Source organism: Poecilia latipinna, unplaced genomic scaffold, assembly GCF_001443285.1.
Source record: "Poecilia latipinna isolate Pla-1442-1.1 unplaced genomic scaffold, P_latipinna-1.0 Scaffold55, whole genome shotgun sequence".
NCBI lineage: Eukaryota > Metazoa > Chordata > Actinopteri > Cyprinodontiformes > Poeciliidae > Poecilia > Poecilia latipinna.
Window position 1 is genome coordinate 366488 of NW_015112671.1, and position 21402 is coordinate 387889.

Consider the following 21402-nt stretch of genomic DNA (forward strand, 5'->3'; position numbering starts at 1 on the left):
GTATTCATACAAGCATTCAAACAGCACCAGAGTTCACTTAAACCGAACCGAAACCAGATTTTTATGGAGATCGCCATTTTGGTTCACATCAGAGTCCCAGACTTTCTAGGCAAATGAATTAAGAGTCTGATTAAAGCCAACTAAACAGGGTTCTAGATGCAGAGGCCTTTTACACCAAATTATCACAAGTCTACCAGCTAAGCTTTACCTCCAGTCCAGTTGACTAAAGCTTGCATAAAAAAAGAAAAACCATACTTTCAAACATCCCACTAAAGCCTTTAGGGCTGTAGTGATACAATAATCTCACAATACGATACACAATATTCTGCTCATGATACGATATATATTGAGATATTCAGCAAACGATACAATTCAATACACTTTTGCGATTTTCTGAAATATTTTAGAGGGACAGAGTGATTTTGGTGACATTTTGTGACTGTTATAGAGTTGGATTGAATTAATTTAACTGAAAACTGATTAAAAGCACCAACTACACAATACCTGGCTCTGGTTGGACATGGACACAGACTTAAAGTCGACAGCTGGACAAAATGAATCAAAGTGGCGAGAAAACATGTTTCTTTTAATTGAACCAGTACAAACTGTAGCTTACATGCATTTGTAAAGTAAATAAAGTGCACCAAGCACCCTGCTCTGAATAGTTTGATACCTTTTTAACCTTGACACTTAACATCTGAAGGAATCACTCTAAGCCTGATGACCTAATCACTCTCCCAGCAAAGCAAGCAGTGAGTGAGCAAGGTGACAGTTGGATGTTACGATACTTGTGGATGAATATCGATTTTTTATAGGAAAGAAAATATCAATATATATCGCAAAATCGATATTATTACACTGCCCTAAAAGCCTTTATATCCTGCAGATTCTGCTCTAAGAAGAGGCTGTTTGCGTGGCCACAAAGCCTTCAAAGTAGACCGTACAAGGACAACGTTATCATAAATTGTTCTAATCTGTTTAGAACTACACTAGCCAGTCTTTCAGTATCATATTTTGTCGATGAAATCATGAAAAGAACAGATTGCTATTGTGCTTCAGACAGGACACCGCAGCACACACTGCAGAGTAAACCACTCGAGTCGTAATTTCAACTCCAAGTGGTTCAAAATGTTTGACAGGGATCCACCGCGGTCCCTGGAGTCATTGCTGCCAGTAACGCAGACAAATTGCTGTCATGAAAGACCACACAAATGCAAACAGCAAAGGGTTCATTAAAGTCGACAGTGAATGCCAGAACCGTCATGAAAACAGATGAAAGTTGAGTATTTTGAGAAGAAATACAGATTCAGGTCATAAGCAAGTAGGTCAGAAACTGTATCTGTGTTTGTCACCAATGAAAATCATGTTTTTGTTTGTCGTTATATTTTTCCAAAGCAGAAATGGGTCACACAGATCATATTACATGTATGTATATATGTATGCATGTGCTGCTGATCAGTTACTCATTTTGTAATCATGATTTTAAATTCTGGTTCCCATTGTTTTGGAACAACCAGAACCAAATGTGTACAAAATTCAAGTCCAGTGCCCTTGAGGATATCTCAGTCCTATTACTGAAACGGCCAAATGCCCAAGCCAAAAAATACCAGACATAAACTATAATTCCCCAAAGATGACTATTTACCCAGTATTTGTTCTGCAAGTGGAGCATGTAAAAAAAAAAGAGAAGAAAATAAAACAACAGGGCACTGTAGCTCTTGGGAGAAAATGTTTTAGTAGTCTGACTGCAACCAATTATTGTTTGATTGTTGATTCATTTCTAAAAAAGCACTTCCATTCAAATGTTTTCTTGTCTTGGTATACAGTTGACCTTTTACTGTCAGTCTAGACAGAACGGTCAGCCTATAAAACATAATTTTGGTAAAATATGTTCCAGAACTTGCAAAGGTAGCAATAGAATAAGAGAAGACAAGAGGTGATAAATCGAGATGGGCTCGTTTTAAAGGCTTCTATAGATGTGCTATAAACATTGGTATTTTTTCCTCATTAGTCTTTTTAATGTTAGGAGAGTTTCATGATTGTTTCCAACTGATGTTTAATTAAACTGTAATTATTAGTTGGATCTGGTCACACTTTCCTCTTGTATCTCATCAAGGTAAATCAAATAAGTGAAACATAAAAGTTCTGTAGCAGAAAATATGTTTATAGAGGGAGTGCATTTAAAGTGTCAAACTCAAGGGCCGAGGGCCAAATCTGAACGTTGTAGCTTCTAGACTAAACACTAATATTATGTTATCAATCAAATCAATGCAGTTTTTATCTGTTTACTGTCAAATTATATCAATCAGGCCCTCTGGTTTCTTGAAAATTATAGAGGAAATTCATGCAAACTCAACAAATCCCTGCTCTTTTTTGCACTAAAAACTGGGAATGTATTGCAGATTTTTCTAAAAAATTGTCAAAAACTTTCTTACTTCTTGCCTCAGCCTTAATTGATGTGAGATTATAGTCTGATACAGAAAAGTCACATTTACCATCATAAATAAGCACAAATATCGCACATATTTCCAAATTAGCACCACCAACACTTGGATTTTTATTGCTCAAAATCACAAAAGGAATCACAAAATCCTGGAGAGACTGAAAATATGTTCAATAATAATATTTAATTTTAAGGATTTGTTGATAACAGTTGGTGAACAGGTTTTATCAATACATTCTGGCACAACTGGCCCTTTAAGAGCATTCGTGATCTTAATTTGGCTCAAAACCAAAATGAGTTTGACACCTCTGCTTTAAAGCGATCGAAAAAAATTCAGACACGGATCACATACTGCATCATCTTCTTCCCAGATAATTCACATGTCACGTTTTGTCCATGTAGCCATCATAATTACACTGGGTTACAAAAGAATATGTTTTGGAAGTTGTCTATGTTTTTTCAACTGACTTAGGACTATTTTGTGCCGTTGAATCCAAAAATGACATCCATTTTCGCACTCAGGTCAGGTTTTTAATTCTAATTTGATTTAGAGAAATCCAATCTTCTCACTAAATTGATGACACATCAGTTCATTTCTATTAATATTTCTCATCCAAAAAAGGTTTTAGGAAAAAAAAATGTTTTCTAACATAGTGCATTAATTAAATGTTACAAACTTGGATTTATGGAAACTGAGTAATGAACAAGTACACGTAAAATGAACATTACGTCTTCATCTTTCTCGCTGCTCATCACTCATTGATCCCAGTTAATCAGAAAACTGATCCATATGTAAGAACAAGTCATGCATTTTGATGCTCATGTTGCTCCATACTTCAGAAAGTTGACCTGATGGAGCAAAACCAATGTGATTTTTGCATTCAGCTCATCAAAATGACCCTGAAACAGTTGGAAATAGGCCTGTCAGGATAACAAATTTTGCTGAGCGATTGTCTAAAAAATTATTGCGATAAATGATAATATTGTCTCAAGACCTTTTGACACTGATTTAATGGAAATGACGTAATAATGCATGCGCTTTCCTGCCATAGATAGATGCACTTTATTTTCAAAAGAACACATAACACTGGAACTAATAAACTAAATAAACAAAACAACCAAAAATAAAAATAAAACGGATTCTTAGTCTCCATTAACAAAAAACGTACTTGAATAAAAAGTAAACAACATAAAGCCAAAGTGGAAATAAATATTGCATTCAACCAAAAGAGTGCAGATTATGAAGTCTGTGTACTATATTGCCCTTCAGTAATCACTAGATTTAAATAGAGAAGATGGGCACATCCGACTACCTGATGCAGTAGTTCATACTACACGGGTTTTTTTGCCCCTTTTTTCTTAGAACGTTGGCCGTTCTAAGATTATCGCTGGTGATTTCGTAACCGATCATCCTCCAGTGTGTAGTGTATTACGGTAGATCGTCGTGGCCGCTCCAATCTAAATCAAGGTTTCCCCCGACTGGGAGCTTAACGCTGAATGTGACAGGTAGCCAATCAGAGAGTGCGGATTCTGCTCCGTGATTTCTGAGGGGAAATTACGGCGCAACCCAAAATCCAGCGGACATCGGAGATGATATGTGGAAACAACATTAATATTTATTCAACATTTCGTGCAAAGAATATAGAAATGACAAGAGGAGGAGTTGGAGCCAAATTGCTACCGCAGTTGATAAACCCGGTAAGTTTTCAGCTGTTCTTCGTTAACGTGACATAAATAGGTTATAATGATTTTCATTCAGTCAGGACTTTACGCTGACTCTAGCCACATGCATTGCAGGTAGATTCTAGTAAAGCATTGATTAATACCTGATTTTAAAATTAGTTAACTGGACTTGTAGCCATTACTTTGTGCCCAGATGGCTGGACACCACACGGCATGATCGAAACCGATCGAACCGTTATACCTAGAGTTTCTGTCGGCTAATGTGTCTCTCAGGTTTTGAAAATGGGCTGACAACTCGTGTAGTGTGAGCTGGACATTGCACTAAGTAAATAGGAAGGAAGGGTCAGTGCAGAGCACTGGAGTTGAGCCTTTTTTTATTCAGTGTTATCAACAGAAAGAAAAAAAGGCAGGAAGAGACGATAAAGCAGATAATTAAAATTAAGTCAATAGGTTTAATTTATCGTGCGATTAATTGATTTATCGTTTATCACGACAGGCCTAGTTGAAAAACCCCAGAAAATGTTTTGGCTGTTGACCAGTATATTCAATTTATCTTTGTTTATTCTATTAATTATGCTGCAAGTTTGACTGCAGCTTTAGTTAAACTTATTTTTGTGCTGCTTTTAGTTTTTTTCAGCACTGCAAATGCAAACAATGCAAGCACTCACCAGATCTCTGGAGCAACTTTTTGCAGGCCCACTTCAATAATCCTCTGCTACTACATAGTTGCAAAATGACCTGAATCACATGAGAGATTACAAATAGTTGAGTCATTGTTTTAAAACAAACAGGAGTTACAAACTGCTTTTCTCATGTCCTGTACCTGCTAGTTGTGCTGCTGTGCTCACACTAGCTTGTACATAAACAGTAACACTTGGTTTCAGCTGTGTTAGCATTGACTTTGTCCTAATAAGCAGACCCAAACTAGAGTTGTACTGCTACATAAACATCACAACACAGTCTTTGAGGGTGTAAACAGAGTTACTGTGAGGAGAGCTGAATAATAGGGTGAGCTGTCTGCATAGGTCACAGTGGGATTTTACTGTTACAAATAGGAGCATTAACTAAGGTGCAGACGGCCAGGTTACAGGAGTCAGAATTACAGGCCGGGGTTAGCTATGGGGCGTGGATGCTACTGATCTGAGGAAGCTCAAACACAGCTGGACGAAATACATTATTAAAACACCAAGGCCATGCACTGATAGGTCAAACTTTTTGTCAATATTTATTATATGCATTGCTAAGTCGTATAAAGTCTTCATTACATTTCGTTTACAAGGACTCTAGTGTTGTTTTTAATGCCACAAATTTAACCAAAATCAATTCATGATGGCACTTTCTAGGCAAACGCTATTTCATTTGCCTAGAAAGTCTGGGAGCGCGAAATCAAACTCTCACCAAAAAGGTGAACACTGGTATGCCTAGAAGTCTAGGTCTCAACTCAGTTCGAATGCAGTTTGAATGCATATGTGAATGCTAAGTGAACTAGAGATCACTACAAAAGAAGGCACAGTGGATTACACAACCAAAATAAACATGCGTGTCTACCACTAGTGGGAGAAATAGCTCGTCATCTTTTGCCTAAAACAAAAGAGAAAATCGTACAACTGCTAAAATCTGATGCCACTCAATGTTTGCTTCCATTTAGAGAAGAAGGAATTTGCTCTCATGTCTTCTTCAAATGTTTTTATGTCATTTCATTCAATTGTTCTTGGTGTAGCGCCACCACAGGCAAGGGGGAAAACAGGCTGTTCATTTAACGCAGTGCAGTGTGAAAGTGAACCGCACTGGCTGAGAATGTAGCAAATGTTGCAATTCCGGCAATCCAGTGTGAAAACATCCCAAATTGTGTGTTTTAGATGTTATTATGAATGGAAGAACTGCAATTGTCCTTTATTAAAGACCTGCATCTCTAATATGAATCATGAAGAGGAAACTTTAGCTACACCAGGAGACATTAGAGAAAACAACAGCATATCTCCAAGGACTGTGTGTAAATTGATCTAAAGTGTTCATCGAGTGAATGCATGAGGGATGAAAAGGTAAAAGTCTCAACAGTTCTCATACTGTAGATGTGATTTATGAGTGGTGGCTAGAATATTTTTATTACCAAAGAAAATCCTGTTTATGGGAAATGTAGTATTTACAGAAACAAGACACGGAAATCTAAAACTGCCTGTACCAACTCTGGAGTCCAAGGCAAGTCCCAGGAGCAGAACAAAAACCTTGACCCACTCAATGTGATATGATTACATCTGAACAGTGGTTCTGCAGAAACAGATGTGGTTTTAGTGGTTTGCATCATATGGCATTTCATTTTCTCTCTGCCTCTGAAAAAGTCTCTCCATTATGAAATTGAATCACCAGTAAACATCTGGTATGTTAAAAAGTCAAAGATGATTGATGCAGAAATTTGAGAAACAGATAGCGACAAAAATTTGGTATCTGGACCATGTCAAGAAATCCAGATATATGTCGTAAATTGAGATCAAGGCCCCCAGCAGCTCTTTAGTTCAACCGTAACTTTTTTGTTGAAATTACAAGATACCAGTGACTGGAGTCTCTCACATCGGCATTTTTTGAAACCAGGTTTCAGAGTGAAACGTTTCTTTAACACCACTGAAGGTGTCAATATCCACATGCGCAGAAAGTACAGCCTGGGTTTATCCTATGCATGCAAAGGTGGATAACGACATAAATAATTGACATGATATGATTTGCCAATCATTCTAGGTCTGTCTCCAACTGACCAATCAGCGGTCACAATTTGTCCTCTGAACCTCCGTCAACATTGCCGTGGCTCATCATCGCTAATGGCTGCGGTAACAGATTTCTAGGAAAATAATAGAAAGTCATGGTCCAACGTTGTCAGTGGTTAACAGCAATTACCCAGAACTTAAAAAAGCAGAAAACAATTTATTATATTTCTTAAAACCCAAACGGAGTCTGGAATAATGCAAGAACTCCATCAACAGACTTCATGTCCAGTTGAATAAAACTGTGATCAACGACAACTACCTATATTCGTCTGCACAGAGGTAACTGGGAGAAATCATTTTTTTTTTTTTTTTTTTTGCCATAATGACACTTACAGATAGTCAAATCAAAGGTAAATAAGTGAAGGTAGCTATGCTTGATTTTATGTGTGCAAATTCCAATGGTAGCTCTATGGCAGCATGAAAACGTGCGGGAGCACCTTTTCATGCTACTGTTTATTTTAAACCATTTTCCAGAGGCAAATTTTAAAAAGCCGGTATAGTTTAAGTCATTACTCACCAGTTTTGTACGTGCAAAATGCGTCGACGCAGCTTTCACATCCAATGACACAGTTTTCACATTCCTTCATTGTTCCTTCGGCTGCAAAATATTTGGGCTTTAATGTTGATTTCTCCGATGTTTCCTTCAAATAACCTTTCAGACCTGATGTAGGACTTGTTAGAGAATTTTCTTTCCTGTCCATTTACCCTCTGTGGCAGTTTAATATGAAAAAATGTCCACTACCTCTGCCGTTATAACACTGTTTGTTGAAGGTTTGCTCTGCTTCCGCATGCGGGCGAAGCCGACGTCACGTCAGTTGCTCGACTTAACCTGTTCAGTTTAACTCTTTAACTTTAATTCCTGACAAGGAATACATGTGTTACATGAGCACTTCTTTCATGAAAGGCAGAAATTAGTCGTTGTTTAAAGTGATGTGAAAGCTAATGGGCTAACGTGCATTCGCATCGGATGACATGCTAAAAGCACAGTGCCATCTAGTGGTGCGGCATGACTACTACAGCTGATTCAAGGTGTCTAAACACGAAACTTTTTCTCGATCAACATATGAAAATACCGACAGTTTCCAGGCAGAAGTCGACCTCGTATTAGGACCACGGGAGATTGAAGAAAAATAGAGTAAATATCTACGAAGAAAATTGAGATTATCTCAGATCTTTTCTACAAAAAAAGATCTGATTATCTCAGATCTTTTCTACAAAAAAAGATCTGATTATCTCAGATCTTTTCTACAAAAATTTCTGAGTCTGAAAAGTCGAAGCTTTGCTAGAAAAACGTAGAAATTTTGAGATTGATCTCAGAAATTTTCTGAAAAATAAAAACATGAACATTACTGAGTTTCAAAAGTTTTAAATTTTGTAACTTTTGAAACTCAGAAAACTTCAGTGATCTCAAAATGTGATTTTTTTCAAGCAAATTTTCAACTTTTCAAATTCAGAAGTTTCCTTGTTTTTTTTTTTCTAGAAAACGTCTGAGTTATTTTGGTGGAAATGTTTTTCTTTTTTGTCTTTTATACTGGCCCAAATAGGTTTTTACACATGTAAACATAGCTTGAGATTTGAAAAAAATATTATTGTGATATCCATAGTAAGGATATTTCAAAAATAATTTTTTATGTAAAACAAAAGTATATAAATAGAGAAATGGAAACAAGCTGACTGACATATTTAAAAATATAAACACTCCTGTTTTGTACATTGAAGAGCAGATAAGAATCCCACCTTTCTTTACATGTCAAAGATCTGCGAAGACGCTCTTCATCTCTGCATGTCCAGAGTCAGCAGAGAACTGCTAACTAATCAGCAGCTGATGACCGCTGGGATCAGGTCACTCTGCAAGCTGCCCAATATCATCTCCCTGCCTCAGAGAGACTCCCAGTGATGAAAAGGCTCCCAGATGGCCGAGGTCAAGCTCTGCTCAAACACCTATTTGTTAAACCACTATTTAACAAATTCCTAAAAAAAATAAATAAGTTGTCTTTAGCTAGGGCAGACTGGGTTATGTTTTCTAAAATGAAAAGCAGGACTTAAGAACATACTTAACAAGTTTCATTTGTATTCTGTGTTTGTCTAAATGCCTTTTCTGACACTTATTAGTACGTTTTAAATTGGATTTTGCAGGATTTGTTACCATTGCCACAAATATTTAAGCTGTGAGTTTCACTTTGAAATAATTTCACATTTTCTTTGCATTCACAAAAGGGTTGAAAATCTTAAAGACAAAATAATCTTTACTGTTTGCTCAAAAAACTTGGCTAAGTGCATACAATCTGGAAAGTTTTAAACTAAAATCAGCTGGATCAACTGCGTTTTTGTTACTGGTAAAATTGGCTACTGTACATACCTGCAAGAAACGTCCTGGTTTGTATGGATTTACTGCATAGAAACACACATTCATATAGAAAATCCTGTTTTTGTTTCCAAAAAGAACAAAGGCTCAGATTTATCACCTGCTTCATTTATCTTTAATAGACGTGTTTTTGCACAGAGAGCACAAATGAGAACTTAATGGCATGTACAACATGCATGTGGAGAGGAGTTCAAAAAACAGCCATTCCTGCCATCCTGCAGGTCAAAGGTCACAATCAGCGCTGTGTTGTTTCACCAGCTGCACCTAGACGTTTCCTGCACGTCCTGCTTAGGATCATGGAAAACCCACATTGCTCTTCCAGAGAGAATAAAAAACTCCACTGCCCTTTACAAACACTCAATGGAATGCAAGGGATGCAGAAAATCACAAAATTAACAGAGGGTGACACCTGAAAGTTGCAGGGAAAAGCAATAAAACAAGGGCATAAAAATGATCGGTTACATGTTTTTAAACTTGAAGTTTGGCCACGTGATGATGGAGAAAATGCATGTTAAGTTAAAGACGTTCATTTATTTTTTAGGATTATGTTTTCGTAGAGCATTTTTCCAGAGAAGCAAGGGAAATTTACAAGGTGTGGTTTTATAACTATGGGCACAGAGTGCGCTAAGGATCGCACTTATATATTACAAGTTTATTTATGTAAATGCAAGAACCTTTATTTTCTGATGTAAGCTGCACACAGAGGAGGCAGAAAACATTTTTCAGTAAAAGATTTAGCAGAAATAAGGTTTTATTTAAACAATGCAATGGATAAATATGAGCTGCTTTCCAATGAAGATGACATTTTGCTTGTTTTCAGAAACTAAAGAAGACAAGCAACAATGATCAGGGGGAGCAAACTGTGAGGCCTAAAACTGACTTCCTGAAAAAGTCTTTTCAAAATAAAGATAGGTAGGTGAAACTGGAAGCACACAAAAAAAAACATAACCTCAACTAAACAACATCAAAAATTAAATATATGTACTACGACATTATAACATGAAAATACCAATTCACTTTAAACTCTACAGATACATGTAGATTAATGTTACATAAAATCAGATTCTATAAAAAAAAAACCCGGAAATAATATCTTAGCTTTGGGATTCAACTTTAAGGTTTCATTCAAATATATTCCACAATATACAGCATGCTCTTTAGTCTGAATAAAATTATTATTACAAGTCAACTCAATGTTTTATTTTAACCGGTAAAGCTCAAACAATTTTCATATCAAAATAGATAAATCAAAATAGTTTTTCATTTTTGTGACTTTGAATCCCGATTTCTCACAGATTCTGATGCATGAATTATTAAGGTTTAGTTTTTAAAATACTGCCACTGTCTTGATTTATCATTTGCAAGTTCAACTCTTGAACACACCTATATAAACCACATCAGTTTCAGTTTTTGCCTTAGTGTATTATAAGCCTGGTGGGCCACCAGGCTTTACTTGTGCCCCACCAGACTTACCATTACTTATTTATCTAAGTTTTTTTTAAATGTTTCCATTTTTTAGGACTTTATAGCTGGTGTTCAGATAATAATCTTCCAATCTTTCAATAACATAATTATCAAGTGATATTTTCAAATTTCCTGTCGACTTTAAACATTTTTTAACTCAAAAACACGATGGGATGAATGACTGTCGAGCGTCCCAACCACTGGCTTAGCAAGTTTTTTCACAGTTGTGTTGTATTTATGAAGTGCAAATGACTGAAATATAAACTACAACTTTGATAGTGGTAACTTTGCATATTTTGGCAACCTTAATTTCAATCATTTTGTCATGGAAGATACAGAAATGCACGTTTTTTAACTTTGTTTTTATTGAAAACAGCAACACAGCAACACCGACTGGCTTGCTGACCAAAAATAATCCACTGGCCTCAAAACAACTGATTTTAGCTCAGCTCTGCTCGCCCCTCCACATACTCCGGTCTCCTGCAGGAGGTGAGACCACCGTCAGCGCTGCCGCCCTTTCCAGAGCTTTAAAGTCGATACAGTAATAACTGAGATATTTTCATAAAATACATCCAGAGAAAGTGTGGCATACGCTGGCTGCACTGCGGCTCAGAAAAGTGTCTGCCGTTTGCAGGTCCTACATCATCCGCAGCTGGAGGCATCAGTGTAACATCCCTGTGGTGCACATGTACCTCCACTAAACCTTAACTTGACTCTTTTTTTTTTAAGCTAAAGTGTAACCTAACATTTGCTCAACCGAACCGCTGTTTTAAAATCTGACCCACCTGTCCTGAGTCAGCAACTGATCAGCTGCTTTCAATTTGGTGCTGCAGGAAGCCCCCCTGCTGGGTTGTGGTCTGAGTGTTGCTGCGTGAGTGTGTGGCTACTGCTGCTTCACCTCACCCTGCCTGCCGGCCCGCCGGCCGGCCTGAGCTCAGATTTTCCAGCTGCAAGTCGCTCCTGCTAATTAGAACAAGGACTCTCCCTGGTCTTTCGCGAAACCACTTTCACATGAGAAGCTCCGTGTTTGTTCCCTGTAAATGTGCCCAAGCATATGTTACGAGACACTTCCAACCGAGAGAAGACCCATTCCTCTCTCCGCACGTGAGTTTTGGCTGAGCCAAATTTAAACACAACAAAATGGAAAGAGGCATAATTTGCGCTTCGTCCCTCAAGCGTTTTCACATGATCGGGCCTGACACAGAATAAGGTGAGTTTTTCCAAACCGCAGAAGCTTCAAAATAAGGTGCTGTTGATCTAAACATGAAATAACTCATGAGTCATCGTTTCCAGAATCATCCTGGGTTCGTCTGTGAAGCAGCCGGTCTCCTGTGTCTGCAGGATGCTGCTCGATTAAACGCACTGCACTAACAGATGTTTGTGTAAATAGCAATTGTTGCAAAGAAAACCAAAACACAAGAAGCTACAAAATTGGATATAAACCACATGAATATGAATATATCGATAGCAGTTTAATTTATTTGTAGCAGGACACTCATTTTCATTTTGGGCCGTATCCAAAACCTGAATGTTATTAAAGGGCCGGTTGTGCCAGAAACATTGATAAAACCAATTAAATTGTTAAAATATCTCTAAATAGCTGTACCGCCAGGATTTTTTGATTATTTGAGTGTTTGTTTGTTTTTTGTTTTTTTTTCAAACAAAATTGCAGATTTTGTGGTGCCAATTTAGAAATATTTGTAAGGACATTTTATGGTATTTTTGCAAATGTATGACATTAAATGTGACTTTTTATTACTTGCTATATCAATCACACACTATAACTTGGCATCAAGTAAGACTGCAGTCATTTAAACTCAGTGTTTTTTAGAAAATTTGCAGTAAAATCAGAAAAAAGTGGAAATTTGTTGATTTTGAGGGAATTTTGCAGATTTGTGAAAAACTGGAGGAACTTCTTGATGTAATTTGGAGTCTAAAGGGCCACATAAAAAGCTACAGCGGGGCAGATTTGGCCCCTGGGCCTCGAGTTTGACACATGTGATTTATAGCACCTTTTAGCGAAAGGCAATTCAAAGTACATAAAGATACACAGAACTATTAACAATAAGTTAATAGTTAAAAATAAAATAATAATAATAATAATAATAATAATAAACTGAGGTTAAGAGTAGACGGCAGCAAATAAAAATGTTTTTAAACTAGTTTTAAAAAACCTTTAATGTTGGAGTGTTCCTGCAGCAAACACAAAGTTTTTTAACTTTAGTCTTGTCCATGTATTTAATAAATGCATTAAACAAATTAATATTTGGATGAATCTAAGTTTTCTTCAGTTAAACAGTGAAAAGTATGTTTTATTTGGTACGGGTTGAGTTGTTCCTAACTTTGTTTGGACCCGATCTCTCAAGGATTTTATATACTCAGTAATTTTATTGCAAGTCTGGTTCAGAACTATCAAGTTGCATTAGTTTTTTTTTATTTTTTATTTGAATTAAGTAGATATCCAGATAATTAATACTAAAACCATTTTAAGCATCAATTCTTTCTTGTGTTTAAAAGTTGACACAAAGTTCCTTGCAGTTAAATTTGCACCTTAGCATTAGCAACAAAAATAACTAAAAAAACAAAACAAAACAAAACAAAAACAGACTGTTAGAATCATTGTGGACTGTTTTATGTGGGCCACAGTAAAACTGGTTTGCTCCACAATGAGGTGACTATTGGAAACATCAAAGAAGGAACACACGGTCTGAGTCACTTTGGGGACTGGAGGACGCTTGTAAACCCGAAAGCATCCCAAAAAATTACAAGAAACCAAGAGAACACTGGCAGTGGAGCCAGGAGCAGAGAGAGTTGATGGAAAAGGTTTAAAGCGATGAATACACACACCAGGCATCCATACAAAAGGCTCCTGCATCAGTAAATACATTAAGTCTGTTAATGTGTGTGGTTTATTTTGACTTCCTTATGCCAAAGATTTTAAAATGTTGTCCAGCTCCATGTCCTGAAGAGATACTCCAACACAGCTGATTCAAATCTTCCAGTTATCTCAACATGGCTTGAAATCTGCAGAAACCTAATAATGAACATTTCAGGTGTGTTGAACCAGATAAAGAACTTATTTCAATCTGATTTTACACCTGATTTCCCCTTTTGATGGACAATAAAGGCTGTTTCTAACTAAATACTACGTAATTCCTAAGCTACGTTATGCATGTGCAGTACCTACTCTTATTAGCTCATACTGCAAAAACACAAAATCTTACCAAGTATTTTTATTCTAGTTTCTAGAGAAATATCTTACTGCACTTGAAATAAGACAAAATTAGTTTACAAGCAGCATTTTAGGAAGATAGAGGGGCTTGTTTTAAGTCAATAATTCCTTAACTTATTGACTTAAAATAAAAGACATCAATTATAAATAAAAGACATCAATTATAAATGTCTTTTATAATTGAGACATTTCTTCACTTATAGTATGAAGAAATATCTTCGTGTTATTTCCTCATATTAATGGAACCAATACTTAAGAATATTAATCAGTATTAAGGAATTATTGACTTAAAACAAGCTCCTATATCTTGCTGAAGAGCTACTTTTAAGTTAGTACATGTGAAATAAGGCATTTACACTAGAAACTAGACCAAAAATACTTGGCAAAACCTATATTTTTTGCAGAGTACATCAATGTACTTCTGAAATATTTTAAAATAGTAATAAAGTTGATTTCTAGGTCAATATTTTATTATGCTTTCATCAGCATCATGCATTTTTCTGAGTCAGCATTTTCCAGCTATTCTTGTCATGTTCATCTGTGTGTCAAACATCCTGTTTGTTAATGCATCCAGTGGAAAGCACAGTGTTTTGCTGTTATATCCAGCAGATGGGGATAAAACTCCAAAATAGAGGTTTAGAATAAGCTTACTTTTAATCCATCTCCTTACAGCACAATGTTGCATTAGGGAAACTTATAGAGAGTGAAGACAAAACCCGTTTTGAATGCAAATATAGTCTTACCAAACAATACACAAGTATTTTTTTGTCTAGTTTCAAGTGCAAATATTTTTAATACACTTAAAATAAAACAAAACTAACTTACAAGTAACTTTTAAGCAAGATATAGTACTTTGTTTTAACTCAATAATTAATGAATATTGCTGAAAAAGTACTTGTTCCATTGGCAGATTATTTCACTTATAATGTGGGAAAATGTCTTGTTATAAGTGAAATAATCTGCATCAATATTAAGAAATTATTGACTTAAAACAAACTCTTTCTTGCAGTAAAGTTACTTCTAAGTTTTGTGTTTTCTTATTTCAAGTGTACGAAGGTATTTGCACTAGCAACTAGAAAACAAAACTTGGTAAATTTTTGTGTTTTTTTGCAGTGTGGCCACAAATCCTAATTAAATTCTGAAGAGAATTTGATTTCCACAACACAATTTCCTCACCATGTTTCTGAGCTTGGAAAAATGCACAAAGCAAAGCCAGCTGTGTTTTCTGGGTCACATTGGAAATGGATCAAATGATGTCCATGTTCATGTGGGCTGACTCAGCACAGAAACTGTATTTGTTTTGCAAACGTAGGGCCTTTAAAAAGTTTGTAAACCTCTTGGTCTTCTTGGCATCTCGTCTTTGGAGATACTGGACGTTTACTTCATCTTAAAAATAATCTTTTTGGAAGGAATTAGTTTGCTTTTTGGATCATTATGTTAAGGGTGAGGGCAATCTTTTGACTTGATACCTGCGGTAACAAGTTAAAAATGTAGCCAGTTGCTGGTTTAATGGGTCAGAAATGCAACAATTTTTATGGCTCAGAAAGATGTGTCCATGTCAGAGGTCCAGCCCTGATCTTTTGGCCTGCTCTTTTTATCTGTTCACCTTCGTTTTCCTTTTATTTTGTTCCTCCCTTTACGGCAGACAAGTCTATAATTGTCTTGAGCTTTAACTGTTTAACTACCTGTTAAAACAGATTTGTAGACGACTTTGAGAGTTTTCACTGTGAAGTGTTAACGACTAGAGACCAGGAGACTATGCTAATGAGCACAATATGAACAAGATCATCATTTATTCCCTAAATATCAGGTTAATACGTAAAAGGATGCTCAATGTGACTCTGTACCTAAATCAAGCATAACAAATCAGATGGTACAGAAGTTAACCCTTTCATGGACAACTGTCTAAAAGTCATTTTCTTGTGCTTCTTGTGGATTGTTATGTTATAAATGCACACAGACCACTGAAGTGGACACTAATGCATCATAAAATACACCATCAACTACTGGCCATCAGCTGCAAATGCAAGAAATTATTTTTGTTAAATCCAATATGGCCGACAGACAAAAAAGCATGCCAACCGACCCGGTCCCTCCTTCTACTGTAGACGACTCTTGCAGGTAAAAAAACATATTGTGACATCAAAGAACAATATTACTGATGTATTTTTCAAATAGCAACTTCGTATTTGGAGAAAATTACAATTGATCACCTAAAAAAATAAAATATTTTTTCCTGCCTTTTTTTAATGGCTTAAGAAAATAAAAAAAGGACAGAAATCCTAACACAAAGGATCATAATTCATGCATGAAAGGGTTAATTATCCAGGTGGGTGTTTTAAAGAGGCTATACATGAATAAGTATGTTGTTTACTTCTCTTTTCACTCAAAAATTACTTTATTACTTTATTAGATTTCTGTCATGATTTGTTGGTGTTATTATTGTCACCAAAATATTTCCGCACAGGTTAATCAATTTGTGTTGAGTCTATTTCAAACATGAGCCACGTGTATGAAAGCTTAATAAAAAAAACCTTAACATCCATCAGATATTTTTTTTTTTTTAGATTTCATCAGTTTTACTTTGAATCTCAGTTTCTTCTGCATAATCTGACTTTTCACTGTCATTTCCCCATAATATCAATACATTTTAAAACCACCTGCCATGTTAACATGCAGCCTCTGCCTGCCTGCACACATCAAATGCCTGCCAGTGAGTCTGTGAGGGTCTAAAAAAGATCGATGGGCATCTGTCAGCTTGGGGGTTGATCTCTGAGTCACAATGCTCCCACTCAGATTCCTCGCATGAATCTGCTTTAAACCCCCTCAAAGTGCCGATGCTTTGATAGCAGATGTCACGGAAACATGAAAAACAGAGAAATATGGCATGTGATGACTGTTATGTAAGTTTAATGATCAGAAATGCCCCTGGAGGAGGAGATGTTCAACGGATCCGTGAACTTTTAACACTTATGTTGTCGACTAAATTAAAACTCTTCCTCCTGTTTCTCAGAACTGAAGATCAGATGAGTCCATATAATAGATTCCTCATTTTTCTGCCCAGTGTCATATTTATTAAAAGATTTAAAAGCTTTGCATTTTAAAGCATGGGAAGGTCTTACTTATGGGTAACTGCTGCCCCCTGTTGATCGATCAGTATTTGTTTTCAGTTGAAATCCTGTTTCTCTTTTTCTTCTGTAGGTAACCAATCCTGAGGGGGGAAAAAATGAAATCACAACTCATTTTTATACCCAACGTTGTAATTTTTAGAGCTGGATTTTGTTAAACCTTTGAGATGCTTCATAATTTAGTTAAATGGTCCTCTAGACAGGCTGCCATGCATAATTTAGGTGTTTTCCTCCTTCTGCAAACCTGATTTCAATTATTGGCTGTTTAGCAGTCTGTTGTTGAACTGCAATTATCTGAATCAGGTGTGTTAAAGCAGGGAAACATATAAAAACATGCAGGATTTTAGTTACCGTCTACTTATTGCTGAGGTTTTTTTAATAATTGACTTTCAGGGAATTGCATTGTTTGACTGTAAATACAGTTTAATCCCTGTGCAGCTTAGATTATCAAGCATTTTTCATAAATTCAGCTGAAGAAAATAAAATTATAGACTGTTTTTGTGATCGGCTGCTCAAAAACATAAATGCAAAATGGTGTAGTTCCCTTTATCATGGGTTTGCTGGGTTTCTTCATCATAATGTCAAATGTGGGTAAATATAGATGCAGCAAATCATCTAAAGAGATAAAACACCTTGAATATTTCTCTTCATGTCTGGATCTTCTGTGGATAAATTTAGAAAATGAAATGTCAAAGTCTATCAGTCTCATGTGTGCAAAAAAATTAGAATTACCACCATGTTTCAGGGCTAAATGTCATCTGTCTGCTCTGGTGAATAAGACTGGAAAATATGCAGCTTTTCAGATAGTTGCAATTTTGCAAACAAAAGCAAAAAAGAAGGCTTTGCTTCTTTTTTTCTCTCTTTTCAGTACTTGTGTAATACCTGTGCATTAACAGAGCTTTTTTGAATAAAAGCATGAACTAGATGCATATAACCCAACAGAACAATTATTTTTCTTTCTAACATCAAACTCATGTTTTCACCCCAATATTTATTGACGTATAAATGTAACAGGTTCAAACTAAATATTCAGCTTACTCACTAAATGCTTAATTTGGGGAAAAATGTTTAAATTGACAGTAAAGGTAAATAATTAGCTAGTGTGCTACATATTTAACTTGGATCTAATTATTTATTTAGCAAGCTAAATATTAAGCTTCTAAGTAAATAGCCCCAAACTTAATATTTGCCTATCAAGCTAAATATTTATTTCCAAACTAAATGTTTAACTTGCTAATTAAATGTTAAGTTTAAAAAAAGTACAAATTAATAAATAAGGTCAAAATTAAATATTGAAAGATTAAACGGTTGAAACAAGCCCACACAGCACATGACTTACAATCGATAGTACCCACACAGGCACATCAGCTAGAAGGAAACAAACACACCAAGTACAATACTTTCATTCTATTGGCTGAGAGGTTGCTAGGCGACTCTGTCAAAAAGGCAGCGCTAGGTTTCGTAAGCGAACAGAAAGTCCAAGCAGAGACCAATAAGTGTGAGTGCAAGGAGATGTTTTGAGTACAAGCATTATAAGTTTTGAGAAGACAGACATGAAGTCCTGCTTTCAAAATAAAAATGTAAGCAAAAGCATTTAAAGTTTTGATAACAAAAGACATGAAATCCAGTTTTCAGTCTGAAAATGTGTGCTCTTGGATTATGGCAGAAAAATTAGATTATTTTTCAAATATTTCAGGTTGAATACAAATTTATGCTTCTGCTGAATTATGCTACATCTTTTGCTACATTTTACTATTGTACTTTTTCAAACATTTCACCATTTTACTATTTCAAATATTTTACTATTGTACTTTTTGAAATATTTCAGATTGCATATAAATTTCTACTTCTGCTGAATTGTTATATCTTTTGCTAAATTTCACTATTTAGCAAAACATTTCTACCATGTATGACTGTTGCTTTCTTCAGTTTTTTTCCTACTTCTTATGCTTTGTTCTGCTCTTTCTTGCATAATCTGCAGCAATCATTCTGCAGATTTGCATTCTCACAGCTGTTTCGCTAGGAACAGTAATTAGCATGTGTGTGCTTAGTTTTTGTTTCATGGGTTAAAATAAAGACAAAAACTGAATAAATAAATTACTTCTTGTGTTCCTCTTCATGCGATTTAAAACTCATGTCACGTTTTTAGACTCTGTTCAGGGAAAATATCAACTACACAAACTGAACCATGAATGTAAAGTCAACCAGCCAGGAAATGTTTCTTTTTCATTCATTTATTTTGCATTTCTGAGGCAGAGAAAACTCAATTATGGAGGTCAAAGTCAGGTGAGAAAAAACAAAACGATTAATTTATCGTAATTCTACAAACCTGTGAAACACACTGATGAAGATACAATTATGAAATTATGTCTCAGAGGAAATTTGATGAGAATTTTATTTCATAATGGTTTATGTTTTATTTAAGCTGTTGTTCTGCTTATCCACCCCATGTATTCACACACATCCATGACTCTAACTGGTTCGTCACATGCATTTTGTCCACTTTCAGAAAGCACACCGTAAATCATGTTGTTGAACATCGCTGCTGAGCCAGAGTCACCCTGTTGAAAAATGCATAACAATACATTTATTTATGTTGTAAAACAGAAAAGTCTGGAGAGAGATATCGAAGAAACAAACTTACATGACATGTATCCTTGTCTGGTGCTGCAGTAAGGAATATTTTCCCACATGGCGGCCAGAAGAAGGAAACAGCAACAACTTTCATGTTGACACACTGAAGACGTGTTGGAAGAGCAGCATCGAGTACTGTAGAGAAACATGGCAATCATAAACATGTTCGTCACTCGACCTTTTCTGGAGAGGCAGAAAAACATTTTATTCTCATAACTTCAATGTTTCTCTCACGTCGCTCATTATTGGGGCCGGCTGTCGTTATTCCCTCTCCTACCAGCTGAACATCATCGTCTCTAAAACACAAGAAGAATAAAATGTAACAATACAAGATAACAATGTAATGAAGAACAATGAAAGAACAGGAAATGAATCCATGAAGGACTTCATCCACTGACACAGGAGTGTCCACCTCCAGTCCTCAGTGAAGGTGTCCTGCGTTCTTTACATGCGTCTCTGGTCAAACACACCTGAGCTAAACGGGTCCTGGTTCTGCTAGTGGCCCGATTACCTGACTCAGGTGTGCTGGAGCAGAGGCACCAGGACTGGAGACAGAAATCCTGAAGTCATGTTTTTGGTCAGAGAAAGACTTACACTTTAAGACGATGACTGCAGTCTGGTAGCTGAGCGGGTTGGACATCTGTTACTGGTCTCCGAAGCTTCAGCAACATGATGTCATGCTTCTCGTCGTGGGCAACATAACTCACAGGATCTTCTCGGATTACTGTATTCTGATGTATAGCAGTCTGTGGATGAACTTTTAACATTACTACGTTAATCCTGCAGAAAAGGTTAGATTATAATGAGCACACAGAAAGCCTAATCATCTGCAGATAAAACTGTCTTGATGTCTCTTTCCTACCACCCAATATCCGACTTCCAGCAGTGAGCTGCAGTCAGGATCCACTGAGGGTGGATCAGAGTTCCTCCACAGCGGGTCTTTGCTTTTCCCATGCTGCCCACCAGCCGAACATGATAAAGATGCTCCTTGTCATCACAGTCATGACCTCCAATGATTCTCTTCTGCAGAGAAACATCTGAGTTCACTGAAACACCTGAAGAAGAAAACGGGGAAGTTTGAGAGTCACAGAGAGCAGCAGCCTCCCTGGAGCCAGTGGAAATTTCTCCAGTGCTTCAGACTCACCCAGCCCCAGCAGCAGCAGAACCTTCAGCAGAGCCATTGCTGGTCCAGCTTCCTGTGAATATCTACAGTCCTGCAGCAGCTTTTAAACTCTGTTCACAACTTCCTTCTGGACAGGAAGCCACCAATCCCAGAACGGACACCGATCTGTCCAATCACAAGATAGACACCGATCTGCGCTGTCATCTGCATACAGAGGAACTCATCGCTCTAAAGAAAAAGGTTCTTGTTCCATTGACGGATTATTTCACCAATAACAAAACATTTTCCCCTAGTATAATTTAAATAATCAGCCAATGAAACAAGAACCTTCTCATCAATATTAAGGAATTAACTTAAAAGAAGCAACTCCTATATTTTGCTGCAAAGTTTCTTGTAAGTTAGTTTTGCCTTACCTCAAATGAATTGAGAGATTTGCATTAGAAACTAGACTACAAATAATTGGTAAATGGTTTCCAATCTATACAAGAATTCACATCTGCCTTTGCTCCCAAAAATAGTATAATTTTGTATATTGGGGAGCTGTAAAAATGACCCTCTATACAAACAGAAA

At 36.4% G+C, this 21402-nt stretch overlaps 1 protein-coding gene and 1 long non-coding RNA gene across 2 annotated transcripts; one reads left to right on the forward strand and one right to left on the reverse strand.

Moving 5' to 3' along the window:
* The first annotated feature begins 6378 nt into the window (after window positions 1–6378).
* Window positions 6379–20389, forward strand: LOC106960811 (uncharacterized). Its single transcript, XR_001427656.1, has 3 exons — window positions 6379–6391; window positions 15445–15450; window positions 20293–20389. It is a non-coding gene; the product is annotated as an uncharacterized LOC106960811 (long non-coding RNA).
* On the reverse strand, window positions 19395–21007 carry LOC106960805 (beta-fibrinogenase-like). Its single transcript, XM_015054143.1, has 6 exons — window positions 20853–21007; window positions 20571–20763; window positions 20303–20488; window positions 19943–20004; window positions 19719–19843; window positions 19395–19635 (listed from the first exon to the last, which is right to left on the reverse strand). Exons 1-6 carry the CDS (start codon window positions 20887–20889, stop codon window positions 19495–19497), a joined length of 744 nt encoding a protein of 247 aa, XP_014909629.1. The 5' UTR covers window positions 20890–21007; the 3' UTR covers window positions 19395–19494.
* Between the last annotated feature and the right edge of the window lie 395 nt (window positions 21008–21402).